The sequence below is a fragment of the Heterodontus francisci genome, chromosome 8 (genome assembly GCF_036365525.1).
Source record: "Heterodontus francisci isolate sHetFra1 chromosome 8, sHetFra1.hap1, whole genome shotgun sequence".
NCBI classification, from domain to species: domain Eukaryota; kingdom Metazoa; phylum Chordata; class Chondrichthyes; order Heterodontiformes; family Heterodontidae; genus Heterodontus; species Heterodontus francisci.
The window spans coordinates 49196237-49215780 of record NC_090378.1 but is presented as its reverse complement, the minus strand read 5'-3'; the positions used below and the strand labels follow the sequence as shown (position 1 = coordinate 49215780).

Below are 19544 nucleotides of genomic sequence, written 5' to 3'. Positions count from 1 at the left end.
TCTCATCCTCCAAGGGACCAACATTTACTTTAGCTACTCTCTTCCTATTATATACTTGTAGAAGCTCTTACTGTCTGTTTTTTATATTTCTTTCTAGTTGACTCCCAAAATCTATGTTCTCCCTCTTTTCTTTTAGTCATCCTTTTCTGGTTTCTAGAATTTTCCCAATTTTCTGGCCTACCACTATTCTTCGCAACATTGTATGCCTTTTCATTCAATTTGATACCATCCTTGACGTCAGTAGTTTGCCATGGATGGTTCATCCTTCTCATAGAGGCTTTCTTTCTCAATGGAATATATCTTTGTTGAGAATTATGAAATAGCTCCTTAAATGTCTACCACTGCTTATCTGCCTTCTTACCTTTTAATCTATTTTCCCAGTCTACTTTAGCCAATTTTGTCTTCATACCTTTGTAATTGCCTTTACGTTTAAGACATTAGTTTCAGATCCAAGTTTCTCACCCTCAAACTGAATGTGGAATTCGTCATATTATGATCACTCTTCCCTGGAGGATACTTAACTATGAGATCATTAATTAATCCTGTTTAAGTACACATTGCCAGAGCTAAAATACCCTGTTCCCTGTTTGGTTTCACAACAGATTGTTCTTAGAAACTGTTCCAAGTACACTCTATGAACATGCCCTCAAGGCTACTTTTGCCAATTTGACTTGTCCAATCTATATGAAGATTAAGGTCACCCACAATTATTGCAGCACTTTTCTTACAAGCCCAAATTATTTCTTGATTTATGCTGTGTCCTACAGTGTAGTGACTGTTAGGGGCCTATAGACTACTCCCACTAGTGACTTCACAAAGCTAATCTAATATGCAGAATATGCAGAAAAGCTGAACCCATTGTTAGTGCATCCCAATCTTGGTTACGGGAAGTTTTAAACCCTTTCTCCCAGCTCTCATCTGAAAAATTGATGTAATTGTACAAGAGGCTATAATCAATTGCCATTTTCACTCAAAGGACCAGAGCTATGTTTGACAGGGAGAAATTATTTATGTATGATATATCTGAGATTTGTGACATGGGTGATCTGGAGCAGCCCAGAAGAACATACGCCTCACTTAATCGGATGAAAGTATGTTTAAGATTAATGGTTACAAAGTATTAGAAAGTACTTTCTTAGGCAGTCCCTCGGGATCGAGGATGACTTGCTTCCACTTCAGTTTGATGGGTTCTGAGATGGCTGATAAGTCCAATGCATGATCTGCAGACTCTGCCACATGAGAGGCAGGTGGTGCTTGAAAGGTCAGGTAAATGAGTAATTTGGAGGTTTGTGCGCACCCTCTGATGCCTTAACTTTGCCTCCGCATGTTCTCAACAAAGTGCCTCATTGTGTATGATGCCTTCCCAAATAAGCTTTTTTCTAGGACAATCACGAGGCAGGGACTTCCATGGGTCAACGGGGATGTTTGATCTCTTCAGGGATGCTTTGAAGGCATCTCTAAAGCGTTTCCACTGTCCTCCTGGGAGTCTCCTGCTGCTACCTATTTCTGAATAGAACAGCTGATTCGGGCATCTGTTGTCAGGCATGCGAATGACATTGTCCCCCCTAGTGCAGCTGGTTTTGAGTGATTAGCGCCCTGATGCTGGGCAGGTTGGCTTGGGAGAGGACTCTGTCATTGGACCGCCTTTCTTGCCGCTGGATTTGGAGGATCTTGCAGAGGCACCTCTGGTGGTACTTCTCCAGCACTTTGAGGTGCCTGCTGTGGATTATCCAAATCTCTGAAGCATATATGAGTGCAGGGATCACTACTGCCTGGTAAATCATGATCTTAGTCTCAGGTTTGAGATCCTGATCCTCAAATATTTTCTTCCTCAGTTAGCCGAAGTCTGAACTGGCACATTTGAGGCAATGATGAACCTTATCATCTAGGTCTGCTTTCACTGAGAGAAGACTCCCAAGGTATGGAAAATGGTCCATGTTTTCCACAATCTCGCCATTGACCTTGATTGACTAGGAGCAGAGTTGTGCTGTGGGAACTGGTTGGAAGAGAACCTTCATTTTCTGAATGTTTAATGAAAGACCCATTTTCTCATATGCTTCGGAGGAGCAACAATGATCTGGAGCTCAGTTTCAGAGTGACCGCAAGCACAAGCATTGTCTGCATACTGAAGCTCGATGACTGAGGTTGGAGTGATTTTGGTTTTGGATTGAAGGCGGTGTAGGTTGAAAATTTTCCCGTCTGTTCTGTAGATTATGTCCATGCCTGCGGGTAGCTTGCTGGAGGTGAGGTGTAGCATTGCAGCAAGGAAAATGGAGAAGAAAGTTGGTGAAATGACACAATCTTACTTATTTAGAGATACAGCACTGAAACAGGCCTTTCGGCCCACTGAGTCTGTGCCGACCATCAACCACCCATTTATACTAATCCTACATTAATCCCATTACCCTCTCACATCCCCACCTTCCCTCAATTCCCTTACCACCTACCTATACTAGGGGCAATTTACAATGGCCAATTTACCTATCAACTTGCAAGTCTTTTGGTGGTGGGAGGAAACCGGAGCACCCGGTGAAAACCCACGCAGTCACAGGGAGAACTTGCAAACTCCGCACAGGCAGTACCCAGAATCGAACCCGGGTCGCTGGAGCTGTGAGGCTGCAGTGCTAACCACTGCGCCACTGTGCCACCACTTGACCCTGGTCTTGCCTGAGATAGGGTTGTGGTGGTTCCGTTGGTGAGGATCACAGCTTGCATGTCATCACTGAGTAGAAAGAGGATGGTGACAAACGTCTGAGGACAGCCAAATTTGAGCAGGATGCTCCATTAGCCTTCATGGTTAACAGAGTCAAAGGCTTTTGTGCGGTCGAAAAAGGCCATGTACAACGGTTGGCATTGTTCCCTGCATTTTCCTTGGGTCTTCCACACTGTGAAGATCGTGTCTATTGGTGCCTCTCAATGGCTGAAAGCTGCACTTCAGTCACTGGGAGGAGGCAATTTAGGATCCTTGCAATGATCTTCCTGTAGCAGAAGGGAGATTCCTCTGTAGTTTCCGCAATCGGTCTTGTCTCCCTTCTTGAATACAGTCACAATCACAGTGGCCCTGCAGTCCCCCAGCAAGCACTCCTCATCCCAGATGAGGCATATGAGTTTGTGTAGTTGTGCCAGGAGTGTATCTCCACCATTCTTCAGGCAAAGTCTTCACAGACTGGAAACTTCACCACACAACCAAGCAGAGCAGCAATCCTACAGGCTCCTGAAGGCAGTGGTGCAGCATAAAACCCAGGACATAAAAAACAAATGGTGAGTGGAAAAAGAGTGAGAGATCCAGCAACTTGCAGACATCAATGACATGCACAGTTTCTTCAGCACTGTCAAGGCAATCTATGGCCCAAGCACTCAAGCGGCCCATCCTGCCTAGAGCCAAGCATGGAGGAAAACTCATCAAGGACAGTGAAGCAATCAGTACTCGCTGAAGGGAACATTTCAAACAACTCATCAACCAAGACTCTCTCTTCGACTTGAATGTCCTCGACTCCAACCGTCAACACGTCATCTGGCTCAGTCTTGGTGCCACCCTAGTCCAGAGCTCAGTCAAAAAAGCCATTCGACAGCTGGCACAACAAAGCCTCTGAACAGACAGCATCCCTGCTGAAATCCTGAAGCATTAGAAAGTATTTACAATACAGAACCAAAGCATTTGGAATAGCAGGTCCTTTTATTTAATGCATTCATGGGATGTGGGTGTTGCTGGCAAGGTCTGTATTTATTGCCCATCCTTAATTGCCCTTGAGAATGTGACCTTCTTGAACTGCTGCAGTCCATGTGTCATAGGTACACCCACCGTAACAGTAGGTAGGGAATTCCAGGATTTGGACTCAGCAACAATGAAGAAATGGCAATTATATTTCCAAGTCAGGGTGGTTTGTGACTTGGAGGTGGTGTTCCCATGTGCCTGCTTCCCTTGTCCTTCTAAGTGGTAGCGGTGGTGGGTTTGGGGGGTGCTGTAAAGTCAAGTTTGCTATAGGGGTTGGCCCAACTGGAATATTGGGGTCAATTCCTCCGAGTTGCCTTGGCAAGTGCTTGCGATGGAACAATGTAAACAGTTCCCTTTCCTCAAGTATTTCCTGCTCCCTATTAAAACTGTTATTATAATCCACCTCCCCAAAACCCCCAACCATATCCCCTCTGTTCCTTGCAAAACTATCACTTCACCTTCAACCTCTCATTCCTGTTCAATATCAATGATTGTCTTTATGCCTCACAAATCATGCATACCTTTCCTTCAAATCCATGTTTGAACCTTTCCAATCAGGGGTTTCTGTCCCTGTCAGAGCATTGAAACAGTTCGAATTCATGCCACAAAGATCATCCTCTGTGACTGTGGGGCACTATCCCCCTCATACTTCTTCGCCTTTCAGTCAACCACCACTTGGCAAATTGCTGCAGTGCATCTTGTAGATGGTGCACACTGCAGACACGGTGGGCTGGTGGTGGAGGAAGTGAATGCTAGTGTTTATGCTCCACACAAGTCTCCACCATCCTTCGTCATCTAACCCCATCAATATATCCTTCCATTCCTTGCTCCTTTATGTGCTTATCTAGCTTCCCCTTAAATGCATCTATGCTGTTTGCCTCAACTGCTCATTGTGGTTCCACATTCTAACCACTCTCTGATTAAAGAAATTTCTCCTAAATTTCCTGTTGGATTATGAGTCACTATCTTATATTTAGAGTCATAACAACACAGAAGAAGGCTATTCGGCCCATTGAGTCCATGCTGGCTCTCTGTTGAGCAATCTAATCAGTCCCATTCCCTGGCTTTATCACTGTAGCATGTTTATTTCCCTCAAGTGCCCATCCAATTTGCTTTTGACATCATTGATTGTCTCTGCCTCCATATCGAGGCACCCTTGAAGGGTTGGTGAGAATTTTTTTTAATGTGCCAAGGCCAGGCAGGCAGGCCCGGGTAATTGGAAGGGTGAACCCTCCAGTCTAGGCGTCACAGCCGTGAGGGCGGCTATTGATGTTCCCCCTCTGGGGAAGCTGCTGCGAGGCCGCCTAGTGGTCTCCTCACACAGTTAATTAACTTAATTGGCCGTCGGCCTCTGGGCTACCCTCCCGATCCCTACTGCTGCCATATTACCAGCCCATCTATAGACAGTTGGTAAAATCCCAGCCATTGTGGTCCATGTGGAAGCCATTATAAGAAATGAAAGGCCTGAAGTCTTGCAAATGGAGTTTAGGAGATTAAGAAGTAGGTTTAGGAGCAGGACCTCAAGGGTGATCATCTCTCAATTATTACTCAGCCACACGCTAGAATATGGAATTATAGGGAGATTAGGGAGCTCAACACGTGGCTAAAGGGTTGATGTCAAGTAGTGTTTTCCATTCTGTGAGGCACTGGCACCGGTTCTGGGGAAGGTGGCAGCTATTCCATAAGGATGGGCTAGAACTGCACAGGAAGAAAGACAATGACCTGGCAAGTGGATAAAGTGAAGAGTCATTTAAACTAGGCAAGTGGAAATCAGGGAAAATAAAAGCAATCTGAAAGAGCAAGTAGAGAAGGTAAAACTAGAAAGTAAACAAGAATTTAGCAAAACGAACAGCATGCAGGTCAGAGTAAAGGGAGTAAAAGAGGAAAATCAAATCAACTCCAGTTATAAGCAGGGAAATAATTGAGATAAAGGAACAAAGTGTTAGCTTGGCCAAAGAATCAAGGGGAAAGGAGTTGCTATAATTACAAAAATAAAGTGCATATATTGCAATGAAAGAAATAAACTGGGGGAATTAAAAGCAATTGTATCACTTAACAACATCGATCTAATTGTACTGACATAAACTTGACTGCAAATTGAGCAAGAGTGAAAATAAGCATATCTCATTATAATATTTTAGGAGGGACAGAATAATTAAGAAAGGAGGAGGAGTAGCAATATTGGTGAAGGATGGAATACATACTGATTGAGGTACACAAAAAGGTTGAGATGGAAAGATTAAAAAATTGTTATGTTAGTGGAATTTTATTATAAACCAAGTAATTCTGGATGGAAATGGAAGAGGAAATCTGTAGACAAGGTAACACACAGAAGAATATATACAATTAGGGGGAAGGTATCAAGTTGAATTGAAAACTGGCTGGAGGGAGGAAACCGAATGGTCGAGTTAGGGGCATTTCCTCAGACTGGTTGTCCCTCAGAGTTCTGTTCTGGGACAGTTGCTGTTCATTGTGTGCATCTATGGTTTGGATTTAGACCTAGAGAGCGTGGTATTCAAATTTGCAGATGATACCAAAATAGGAGGCATAATAAATAATTCCATGTAATTCTACATAATGAACTCCTAACTTCCTAACATATCCTACAGCAGCAAAGTTGGAGCTGCAGAAATCATCCCATCCAGCATGACTGCAAAATATGGAAAATCAAAGCTATAAATTAAATTGTAAAATTTATGAACATTCTAAAGGTGTGAATTTTTGCAGGTAAATGCTCGTGGCTCTGTGGTTCATGGTGAGATTTTGGGGCAGATTCTGATGAACTGCTGCCTGAGTGGGATGCCTGAAGTCAGTTTGTGTTTTAATGACAATGTTCTTTTCAACCAGAATCCAAGTAAGTACACAATCTTGGAATGAAGGAAAATGGTCATTTAAAAAGCTGAGAATATCCTAAAGAACAGCCTTGTTTCCCATTGACCCTATTTACATGGCCTTTGACTTCTTTGTTGTCAAGTAGGAATTCATTTTAACAATTTGTTGAAGCTATAAACACAAGCATTTATTGTCAACTATTCTAGAATTATACAGCACGAAGGAGGCCATTTGGACCATCATACCTCTTTGAAAGAGTTATCCAGTTAGCCCACTGCCCTGCTCTTTTCCCATAGCCTTTTTGAATTAGATATCTAATTACTTTTCGAAGGTTATTGAATCTGCTTCCACCATCCTTTCAGGTAGTCCAGTCCAGATTATAACATCTGGTTAAATGGGGAATAGTACTAGAGGAAGTAGTTTCAGAGTAAAATACTTGCTTCATGACCTTTATAAAATGTATAGGCCTAGAAATTACTGTTGACTATGTTAGGGAAGTTAGTGTGACCTTAGTGTGTTTGAAGAACATTACTTTGCACACTACTTAAACAGAGCCATTAGCTTATTTAAAATAAATGGGTTTACATTAGACTTGAAAGTAATGACTGAAGACCATCATACAAATGTTTTAAGCATTCTTTCACTAGTATCACCAGTATTAATTTCTGCATTATAATGTTTAAATATATTTTACTTGTAAAGGGAAATGTACAACTTAAGCCCAGTTTCAATGGAGACCTGATATTTTCCATTAGATCATTGTCAAGGCCACCGATTTGTGGTTTTGATAGAAAATTAATGGAATCTGATCCCCAAAACACCATTAAAACTCCCACATGTTAAAAATTTATGTAACTTGTTCAACCATTGTAAATCATGGTCATGACATCAACATTGAGTTGAGTTAGTAAGTGGCTGATTTGAAGGCAGAGTGATCGGTATGCTTTTCCTTCTTAGGTGATGATCCAGAGGAGAGATGTGTTTCCTAACTCAATTCCTGCCCATATTCAACAGGACGTTTGGGAATCAATCACTGCTCTGAATCAACAGCTGGGAATAAACACAATACTGACCTTCTGTTTTTCAGAGCAGCTCCTTGCCAATAACAACTGCACCTAATGCAAAATGTCAATTCCATAGGGGTATAGTATCAATCCCAACTAAACATTTCTCTTCATAGCTATATTTCTTTTGATCTGTACGTTTTGAAGTCAACAGATTGAGCTGCTGTGCGTCAAAGCACTTCCTGTCCCACTTCTTGAATCCAAATAAATATACACTATGAGGATCGAAGTTGAAGAAGACATTTCTGCCAAAAAAGTTGAAAATCTTGTCATACAAATTTGTTTTATTAAAAAAAAATTTAAACTGACGTGCAACATTTCATTTATAGTCAAAATGAGTCGAGTGTCAGTCCTCATTAATATTAACTTTCTTATTCCAAAGGAGAAAATGTTAATGCAGTGGACTTTGAAGACATAAAATTCCATACATGCGTCCAGCTGTCTCGCTTTGAAAATGAACGTGTCATCTCCTTCATCCCGCCAGACAAGGACTTTGAACTGATGTCGTATCGAATCACCAATCGAGTAAGATATGAGTAATTTTATTAATGCATTATCCTGTATTATAATATGACAACACTTAGAGTCATACAGCACTGAAACAGGCCCTTTGGCCCACCGAGTCTATGCCGACCATCAACCACCCATTTATACCAACCCTACATTGATCCCATTTCCCTCTCACATCCCTACCTTCCCTCAATTCTCCTACCACCTACCTACACTAGGGGCAATTTACAATGGCCAATTTACCTATCAACCCACAAGTCTTTGGCATGTGGGAGGAAACCAGAGTACCCAGTGGAAACCCAAATGGTCACAGGGAGAACTTGCAAACTCCGCACAGGCAGTACCCAGAACTGAACCCGGGTTGCTGGAGCTGTGAGTCTGCGGTGCTAACCACTGCGCCACTGTGCCACCCTTGATGAAAGAATTCCAAAGGAGACACAGCAGAGAGAGGAACTGGGCATGTGAAGGATCACTCGAGTGAATTCATGGTGTATCATGTTGCTGCATGTCGATCTTATCCTTAAATCATCTTTATTTTAACAAGACAAGTGCACACATATATGTGACATTGTTCAAACAGTGTGCCATTGCAGATAAAGAATCAAAAATTGTATTTAATTCTAATACTGCAACAAAGGCAAACATTAATCAGAATCACAGCAGCAGAACCTGGCTTTCATGTTCCTGTCAACTGCCTTGCTCACCCCTCGGCATCTCCAAAGCAATCATTTTGAAATCAAGAATCAAAACAGCTATCCCAGAATGTAAAAGCAAAATACTGCGGATGCTGGAAATCTGAAATAAAAACAAGAAATGCTGGAACCACTCAGCAGGTCTGGCAACATCTGTGGAAAGAGAAGCAGAGTTAACGTTTCGGGTCAGTGACCCTTCTTCGGAACTAGCAAATATTAGAAATGTCAAAGGTTATAAGCAAGTGAGCCAGGGGTGGGGCAAGAGATAACAAAGAAGAAGGTGTAGATTGGACTAGGCCACATAGCTGACCAAGAGGTCATGGAGCAAAGGCAAACAATATGTTAATGGTGTGTTGAAAGACAAAGCATTAGTACAGATAGGGTGTTAACGAACTGAAGATTGAACAGCAGCAAGTACAAACATGAAAAAAAAATGAAAAAGAACAGTGGGTAAGCAAACTGAACAAACTACAATGAAATGAAATGAAATAAACAAAAGAAAAAAAAATTGCAAAAAATGTAAAAAAGAAAAAATAACTAAAAATAAAAGTAAAATGGGGGGCCCGTCATGCTCTGAAATTATTGAACTCAATATTAAGTCCAGCAGGTTGTAGTGTGCCTAATCGGAAAATGAGATGCTGTTCCTTGAGCTTGCGTTGATGTTCAGTGGAACACTGCAGCAAGCCCAGGATAGAGATGTGAGCATGAGAGCAGGGGGGAGTGTTGAAATGGCAAGCAACCGGAAGCTCAGGGTCCTGCTTGCGGACTGAGTGGAGGTGTTCCGCAAAGCGGTCATCCAGTCTGCGTTTGGTCTCCCCAATGTAGAGGAGACCACATTGTGAGCAGCGAATACAGTATACTACATTGAAAGAAGTACAAGTAAATCGCTGCTTCACCTGAAAGGAATGTTTGGGGCCTGGGATAGTGAGGAGAGAGGAGGTAAATGGGCAGGTATTACACCTCCTGCGATTGCAGGGGAAGGTGCCATTGGACGGGGACAAGGTGGTGGGGGTAATGGAGGAGTGGACCAGGGTGTCGCGGAGGGAACGATCCCTTCGGAATGCTGACAGGGGAAGGGAGGGGAAGATGCATTTGGTAGTGGCATCACGCTGGAGGTGGCGGAGGATGATCCTTTGGATATGAGGCTGATGGGGTGGAAAGTGAGGACAAGGGAAACCCTGTCACGGTTCTGGGAGGGAGGGGAAGGGGTGAGGGTAGAGGTGCGGGAAATGGGCCGGACACGGTTGAGGGCCCTGTCAACAACAGTGGGGGGAATTCTCGGTTGAGGAAAAAGGTCATATCAGAAGCACCGTCATGGAAGGTGGCATCATCAGAGCAGATGCGTCGGAGACGGAGAAACTGGGAGAATGGAATGGCGTCCTTACAGGAGGTAGGGTGTGAAGAAGTGTAGTCCAGGTAGCTGTGGGAGTCGATGGGCTTATAATGGATATTAGTAGACAACCTATCCCCAGAGATGGAGACAGAGAAGTCGAGGAAGGGAAGGGAAGTGTCAGAGATGGACCATGTAAAGGTGAGAGAAGGGTGGAAATTGAAAGCAAAGTTGATAAAGTTTTCCAGTTCAGGGCGGGAGCCGGAAATGGCACCGATACAGTCATCAATGTACCGGAAAAAGAGTTGGGGGAGGGGGCCTGAATAGGACTGGAACAAAGAATGCTCGACATATCCCACAAAAGGACAGGCATAACTAGGACCCATGCGGGTACCCATAACAACACCTTTTACTTGAAGCCCAGAATGTATTTGGTGTAGCACCACAGTGAAGTTATCCAGTGAGCCAGACAGACCAGGAAGGTCCTAGATACTTGGTAGAATCCCTAGTGTGTGTTAGTTGCTGCCAGGAATAAACGTATTAATGGGACATTACAGTTGATTTAGTGCCCAAGTTAGAAAGACCATAAAAAACAGCATTCTAATCCTGATCACTATTTATCAACACCTGCTGGATGTGTGAATTGTCAAGTGAGGACAGGATTTGACTTGACTGTGATGCTCTTCATAATTAAACAGCCCACCAATACTCAGTGTTAAAGTAAGTAGCCAGATTGTAGAGATGTTAAAGGGGCATCAACTTCATGCACTCCCCAGTCTCTATTTTCTGTGTTTGGTTTTCCTGCCCAACATTTCTTCCTCAATCAACACCACCAAGAACACATTAGCAGGTCACTTATCATTATCTGTTTGTGGAAACTCGCTTATTGAAGATTTGCTGCCATGTTTTCCTTCATAACAACTGTGAAAATGCTTTAAAAAAATTCACTGGCACTGATCCATCCAGAAAACATTATGTAAATGCAACCTGCTTCCTTTTATCATGATAATGTGATATAGTGAGCAGAATTTTGAAAGCCCGCCCAAGGCAGGAATGGAGGCGGACAGGCCCAGAATTTCCCACCGCCAGCTGGCGTGCTGATTTGCTGGAATGGTCCCGCATCTGGGCCATTTTTAAGGAGGCCGGGTTGTGGGCGAGACGGCTAACTGCCCACGAATGGTTGGTAGCCAACTGAGGTCATTAGGGGCCTATTAAGACCTCTCTCCCATGCTGACCAGTCATCGGGTGTGACAAAAACACGGCCAGTAAAGGTGACTTCCCAGCAGCAGACCAGGGGCCAGTGCTCTGTTTCACTATTTAAGCAACCCCCCTGCAGCCAACTTATAAATGGCTGCAGGCTGCCCTGTAGAGGGGATCCCCCTCCATAAAGGCAGTCTGGAAGCTGTGACCATTTGTATTCTCAAAGATTTTAAAAGGGCAGAGAGGGCGCCTCAATCTCTCTCCTTTACCTGCATTGGCAGGCTTCCGTTCTCTTTAAGTGCTGGAGGGCCTCCTATTGGGCAGCCAGTGTCTGGAGCTCACCTGCCCTTAATTGCTTGGCGACCGTGCACTCCTGACAATAATTGGCCAATCCAAGAAAATTCGCGGTTGGCAGATCACGCCCACACTGTTCAGGGTTGGCACCCGGAAATGATCCCGATGTTAGGGTCCTGACCTCAAAACAAAAATCCTGCCCACTGACTCTGATACATTAGAGCAACTTATTTCACCATGTCACATATTTGGAGGTTTATAGATTACTGTCTGTTTTTTGGACTGTGCTGAAAGATCAAGACTGTTGTGGATTCTGCATCCATATACCTTGTTTATTACAAGTTCATAATGGTGGGACCTGCTGCTGGATTGGTCTATTGTGATTTTATGACATAATGGTGATGACCCATTCAGCAGCACAACCCCTTCCCCCACTCCCAATTTTGTTTAATATTGCTGTACAAGATGTTGCCACATTTTTGAGGACTGTCTGTGTTTCCTCTGGGAGTGCTTGAGCTGAGCCGCGATTGTGATGGAGCATCTGAGGTTTTGAGATATATACATTTAAATGCTGGTCAACCTAGTGGGGAGCGACTCAAAGTTGTTAACCTGCAGGAACTACCTTCCATGACTTTGACAATATATGCTGCTAGGTCTTCTTCTCATGATAATTAAAGGTAATACAGAAACAACATTGATTGTCGACTCAGAAATGCTGTTTTGTGCTCAAGACTTCAGTGCCTTAGACCGGAATTTTACGTCCCCACAAAATGCAGGATGATGGAGGTGGGGGGCAGCATAAAATGGAGTGAGAGGCTCGGGAGGCCCTTCCCAACCTGCTCCTGCCTTCGCCGCCATTTTATGCAGGGCAGCGGTGGTGAAAAACAACCTGCCCGCCCCGGGCCAATCAAGGCCCTTAAGTGGCCAGTTAATGGCCCCTTAAGGGCCTCTGCCCACTGCCATGTAGATTTTACCATTGGCAAGTGGATGGCCCAGGCCTGAGAAAAGCTGCCTGTTAACTTAGGTGGCTTTCTGTTGGCCCAGGGGCCCTCCTGATCAGGCAACCTGTGCCTGACAGAGAACTGCTCCCAATGCCCCAACCACCTCCAAAGCCCAACACGCCCCCCCATCCCCTCAATCGACTACCCTTGCCTCACCGGGGCCCAACTAGTCACCCCCGGCGAGGCCCCAAAATCTTACCTTTTCCTGGGACCGTCCTTCGTCCTCTTCTTGCAGCAGGGTTGCAGTCCCATCAGTGGCCGCTGCTCCCAGTGGCACTGTTGGGACTAAGAGCTGCCAGCCCACTCCATTAGGCGGGACGTCCTGCCTCAATGAGGTAGAAGTCCTGCTTCAGACCAACTGGGGGCATGGGGACCGTAAAATGCGGTCTGGATACCCAGGCCAGGTGGAGGCAGGATCGCCACCGACTTTTCAGTTGGTGGATGGCTCCCGTCTGAGGGTAAAATTCCAGCCTTAGTCTTTGAGTAATTTACATGGGTTATTACAAGAGCATTACTTTGTTGTGAAGTTGCATCAGAAGGAATGAAAGCTGTGTGCATATAATAAATGTTGTAGATCTTAGTGTATATAAAAGAATATTCAATTATGGAGATTTATTTCTTTGAATAAACTGCTTGAGTTGTAAAAGTATTGTATGAATGACCCTGTTCTGCACATGTCTGTTCAGGTCAGACCATTTCTAATGGTTGAAGCAGCTGTGCAGAGATACGCACACAGCAGAATGGAGATCACAGCAAAGGTAAGGAAAGGAATAGGAAGACAAGGAATGTTTTGTGTATGGCACACGCTGAATGTTTTAGTTAGACTTTTTTTGCAGTTTATAAGCACAATGCAAGAGTCCTTGCTTGTATAAAAACTTTATCATCAAGCATCTTACTGACAATTTAAAAAAATATTTCTGTTCATCATTCTTCTCTCCTTAACCCTCCTCTGCATTATTCTCTGGTTAAATGATTTGACATATGAGTTACGTCCATGTCTCTGCCAAAATCATTCATGAAACACAACATTAGTAGGGCAGGGAATTTGTACTTTGGCTATCGAGCTGAAGATATGGTTAACTTTCCTTACAGTTATTGCACCCTGTACTATTAGTTAAAGTGATCTACTCATCAGTAACCAAGATCCTTCACCTGTATTGTGTCCTGTAGTGAAGAGTCATTTATTTAAATTCTCACTTTGTCTCTTCCCTAGCCTCATTACTTGCATTTGATCATTTAAGTGTCATTTGCCACACTAGTTGCAGTACGTTCCATGGAAGCCTTCTCATTTTAGAGATCACTCTTCATCAGGTGATGCATCGTGGGAGGACTAACAAGGCAAGGGAACATACAATGGTTGGTAGGACCCTAGGAAGTACAGAGGGTCAGAGGGACCTTGGTATACTTGTCCATAGATCACTGAAGGCAGCAGTACAGGTAGATAAGGTGGTTAGGAAGGCATATGGGATATTTGCCTTTATTAGCCGAGGCATAGAATATAAGAGCAGGGAGGTTATGATGGAGCTATATAAAACGCTAGTTAGGCCACAGCTGCAGTACTGTGTACAGTTCTGGTCACCAGACTATAGGAAGGATGTGATTGCACTGGAGAGGGTGCAGAGGAGATTCACCAGGATGTTGCCTGGGCTGGAGCATTTCAGCTATGAAGAGAGACTGAAAAGGCTAGGGTTGTTTTTCTTAGAGTGGAGAAGGCTGAGGGGGGACCTGATTGAGGTATACAAAATTATGAGGAGCATTGATTGGTTAGATAGGAAGAAACTTTTTCCCTTAGCAGAGGGGTTCAATAACCAGGGGGCATAGATTTAAGGTAAGGGACAGAAGGTTTAGAGGGGATTTAAGGAAAAAAAATTTCACTCAGAGGGTGGTTGGAATCTGGAACACACTGCCTGAAGAGATGGTAGAGGCAGGAACCCTCACAAAATTTAAGAAGTATTTAGATGAGCACTTGAAACGACATAGCATACAAGGCTACGGGCCAAGTGCTGGAAAATGGGATCAGAATAGTTAGGTGCTTGATGGCTGGCACAGACATGATGGGCCAAAGGGCCTGTTTCTGTGCTGTATAACTCTATGACTCTTTGGCTCTATCTCTAAATCTAGATGGTGCATGTCAGCATCAAGGCATCACTGCCAAGTCTAATTTACAGTTTCCAGCAGGAGTAGTTGGATAGCAATCAGAGACAAGAGTCTTGCTAATTTTTCCCTTCCCTAGCCCAGGAGACTGACACCAATTGTAACATCTCTATCATGCTCTAAGCTGAGTCATTAATTCTGTACAGGCCAAGAGTTCAAACTGGGAACCTTTCTGGTTTGTGAGGGTCAGTGCCATGGCAGGCAGTGCATTACCCACTGAGCCATGAAAGCAGGTCAACATGTAAAAGTAACAATTATAATACAGGAAAAAAAAGATCCTCTCTAGTTGACTATGTCTATGATGTTACAGGTTAAAGGACAGTTTAAAGAGCGCCTGACTGCTACAGACATTGCCATCATCATCCCTGTCCCCAGCGATGCTTCATCTCCAAAATTTGGCACAGCTAAAGGTTGTGTAGAATGGGTACCCAAGGACAATGTTATCATCTGGTCTGTAAATTCGATTAAAGTAAGTCCAATGTAAAACATATTACCCATCAGTGATGCATGTTTAATGGGGACAACTGGATAGCTAGCTACAGATGGTTGCCATTATAGCGGGAACGTTTACACTAATATATTTATGCTTTTGTTTCTCATAATTCTGGAAGAATTCAAAGTTTAAGGAATTGCAAATTATTGAGCTTGATTTACTTCAGACCTTAACCCCTGGTGTAACAGTGCATTCGGATTATTTGTGGAGAATTTTATACACCACTCCATCAGTGGCAGATGTGAGATCAGCGAGAATAGCCTGAGCTGAATCTTCCTTTGATTTTTTTTTTCCCTTTTGGGGAAGCACTTGATTTCTGTTCTTTGACTTCCCCTGATGGTAAAGCCGAATTGAGACCTTACCATGTGAGGAATGACGGACAATATCTCTTACCCTACTACTCCCAAGCACTGTCCTACCCTATTGTCCTTAATACAACATGTTTTTAGTATTGGGAATCTAATTTTAAATTAGGATATGTTGACATTTGTGAGCCAACTAATATTGAATGCAAGTGTTCATTACTGCAAAAGCTTTCAAAAAGTTTTCAGTTGTGCTGCCGCATTTATGGTGTTGACTCTGCTGCTTGCTATGGAATGTTGCTAGGCCAGAGTTTTACATCCAGAAAATCTTTATACTGCTACTTCTCTGTCGTTCCCTATTGACCTGTAAGCAGTGTACAAGCAAGACCAAAAGTCTTTCCTCAATTGTTGACTTTCACCACAAATCCTTGGTTTCATTGACGGTCCTTGCTGATTCAGAAGAAAAAAAAAATCACACAGCCTTATTGCAATTATTTGTTAGTTATAGCTGATTATCTGAAATTGGGCCAATATTCTTCTGAGTGCATTTAATTAAAGAAATCTTGACCATCTCTACAGCAGTCAATAATTTAAGTTAGTAAGTTGAATTAGTCATTCCCTGTTAAATGTGCTTTAATATGTACATGAAACAATAAACCTGAAACTACAGATACTATAGAGCATCTGTTTAATGTATATTCCTCCAACATTTGTTCCAGTACTATTTTTCTGAGGGCATGAAGTCCTTCTATTTTCTTCCTATATCACTGGACAATACATTAAAGCACAGATGATGGGTCAGATCTCCACCAATATCTGGTACTCTGAGGTGGATAATAATAGTTCATAAAATCAGCCTATGATTTTCTCTTTTCCTGCAACCAATGGGGAAGCCCACAGCATCACATTTTAAATTGGAAACCCTGTAGCATTGAACGTTGGAGCTGTGAATCTGCATGCTTATCACGCCTTAATGCCAAATGTTGTATTTCAATGTTCTGCATCATCATGCAGCTTCCATCATTAAAATTAGCTTGAGGATTTCATATTAAATTTTGGGAAAACTGAAGCCATTGTCTGTGACCCCTGACACAAACTTCCTCCCTGACCACCATTTCCATTCTTCTCCCTGGCAACTGTCTGAAGCTGAGCCAGACCACAACTTTGGTTGTGCTTGACCCCCAAGATGAACTTCTGCCCACATATCCACTTCATCACTAAAACTGCCTACTTCCACCTCCATAACATTGCTGACTCTGACCCTGGCTCAGCTCATCCGCTGATGAAACCTTCATCAATTTCTTTTCTTTCCTTTTTCCTTGACTATTCCAGTGCTCTCATGGCTGGCCTCCCATCATCCACTGTACGTAAACTTGTGCTCATCCAAAACTCTGATGCCCATATCTTAACTCGCGTCAAGTCTTGTTCGCCCATTACCCCTGTGCTTGTTGACCTACACTAGCTCCCGTTCCAACAATGCCTCAATTTTAAAATCATCATCCTTGTTTTCAAATCCCTGCATGATCTTGCCCCTCCCTATCTCTGTAACCTCCTTCAGTCCTACAAGCTGTCGAGATGTCTGCTCTCTTCCAATTCTGGTATCTTTTGCATCCCAATTTGAACTGCGCTACAATTGTGCTATCCAATTTAAATAACAAGTCCTTTGGATTTTGGAGTTTCTCTTTAATGAAAACTTTTCTAGAATTTGTAGTGGTCAATAATGTATTATCATTGCATAATTGCTTAAGGGAGGGAAAGAATTTACAATGAAGGCCCACCTGGGACTGCCAAGTGTGGAGGCAGAGGAACCTGAAGCAAAACCTCCAATCAGAGTGAAGTTCAAAATCCAATACCTAGCAGCATCAGGATTGCAGGTATCGTTTGTTTTTACCTAACCTTAGACAAGACTGAGATTTTTAGTTTTTTTCCCCACAGTGTATTAGATAGGTGACATGGATTTAGTTAATGCTCGTTCAGTGCCATTAAAAAAAAGTGCTGGATGAATATCTGAGTTCAAATGGTATTGCTGAAAGTAGCAGTAGAGATGATCAAATGTTGTCTGGAAAGTGATGCATTCTAGGCTGATGGGAGCATGGAAATGCTATAACAAGGAAGCATATTAAACTGGGATGTATAATGTAAGATGTAACATTAATAAAATGTTCCAGTATTGTGCTTAATTTATCTTGTGTGTGGAGAGTGAGGGAGGAGCTGAGGAGGAAGCAAACTGTTGCAGAACCTTTCCATAATAAGGGTTGTGTAGCATCCATGACGCAGCGACATAGGTCATTGGAATGTGAAAGCTTGATGGGCTGAGTGGCCTCCCTGCCACCATGCTTTCTTAGGTTTTACAACAATCCTAGAAATTTGCATTTATATATATCAACTCAGTAATCTATACACATGAGGTGTGGCAGAATTTGAAAATGATAATGAGGATCTTAAAGTTGCCATGTGGAGCACTGGGAGCCAGTGGAATTGTGTGAGGATAAGGGTAATGGGTATGTGAGACTTTGAGCGGTAGAGGACTCAGTAGACAGCTGCAGAACATTGGATTAGCTCACAATCATGTAGGGTGGAGATGAGGCAAGCCACTGAAAAATTGATCCTTGATGTAATGAAAGTGTGGATGAGGTTTTATGCAATGAAGGGGAAGAGGGAGGGGTGTAAGCAGACACTATTATGGAGGTGGACGAAGATAGCTTGATGATGGACCAGACATGGAATGGAAAGCTCAGTTTACAGAGGGCACCTGCCTTTCTGTTACTATTTTATGCATTTAGCTGGACTATTGTCTTCTTCCAGATTGTGTGAAATATTCTGTAGGGTCTCTGGCACTCAATGTGTGAAGCCAAATTACTTCAGATTTCTCATGAACCAAATTCTGTCTTCAAAAAGATAACCCGAAAACGAGATTTTGAGCTTAGCTTTAAATTCAGACCACCCGTGTCCTATTTAAAGTCAATATAGGGATATTGGTCAAAGATGAATGTAAGTCCAGTGTTGAATCCATTCTTCATTCAGCTCTGAAATCTGGGTTGGAATCCAGTCCAAACTGATGAGATGGAAATATTTTTTCTTGTCTTCTCTCTCTCTCTCCCTACCTACTGCTGTTTTTCTTTTCCTTTATCACTCTTTTTCTTTTTTTTTGCGCTCTCTGGCTCTCTTTCTCTCCTTCCTGACTATATCCTAACAGAAATGAACTTTGTGAGTCTCACCCCAGCAGAATGAATGTATCTAGGAATTAGCAATCTCCTTCAGTAGGTCATAAGAATGGGTTGCTGTAAGAAATGGAAACATTTCTACTGGTGAAGTAGGAGGTGTAGTTCTAATGTTGTGATTATGTTCTATATTGGATTTAATATTATAGGAAACTGTTTATACAACCATGTGATTTTTCTTTATAACTGTTGTCCAACACTGATAACATTTTAATGTTTGTCAAATATTAAATATTATATCAAACACAGGCCCAAATAATACAGTTTCATTTTTATAGATCAAATATGTACGAATAATTGAAAAGTCCACCTATGAGGCAACATCCTGGGTTAGATGTCTAACAAAAAGTGGAGGTAATTATTCATTACAAAATTGCAAGTATGGTCTTTTCAAAATATTTTGTGGCAAGGTTGAAGCTCAATGCTGAATGACATGCAATGATGGATACAAATTTGATGCATGTGATGAAATCCTGTTTTTAACTGTGCCACAGTGCGGGGTGGGGGGTGGGGGTGCGGCATCAATAAAGACCACATACCCCAACAGGAAGGAAGAGTAAATCAGAGTAAATTGCAAGTTGGACGACGAGCTGAACTTAACCCTGCTCACCTGCAACACTGGGAACCTGGGGAATGGAAAAACTCCATTCACAGAATGCTGTTAACCTGCCTCCAATTGCAGGTGATATTTTGAATGCTTGAAAAAAGCAGTAGGGATAATCAAATTTTTAATTAT

General features: G+C 42.8%; 1 protein-coding gene across 4 annotated transcripts in view; it reads left to right on the top strand.

Annotated features, from left to right (window-relative positions):
• The window catches only part of LOC137372810 (AP-1 complex subunit mu-1-like), a 70641-nt gene that overhangs the window by 36884 nt on the left and 14213 nt on the right, over positions 1-19544 (top strand). For 3 of the 4 annotated variants that reach the window (XM_068037105.1, XM_068037104.1, XM_068037107.1), the window contains 6 exons: positions 6443-6569; positions 7994-8136; positions 13325-13396; positions 15103-15261; positions 17336-17461; positions 19087-19162. In XM_068037105.1, coding sequence (XP_067893206.1) covers positions 6443-6569; positions 7994-8136; positions 13325-13396; positions 15103-15261; positions 17336-17461; positions 19087-19162 — 703 coding nt within the window. The remainder of the gene's footprint in view (positions 1-6442; positions 6570-7993; positions 8137-13324; positions 13397-15102; positions 15262-17335; positions 17462-19086; positions 19163-19544) is intronic. The other variant, XM_068037106.1, reaches the window with a different exon arrangement.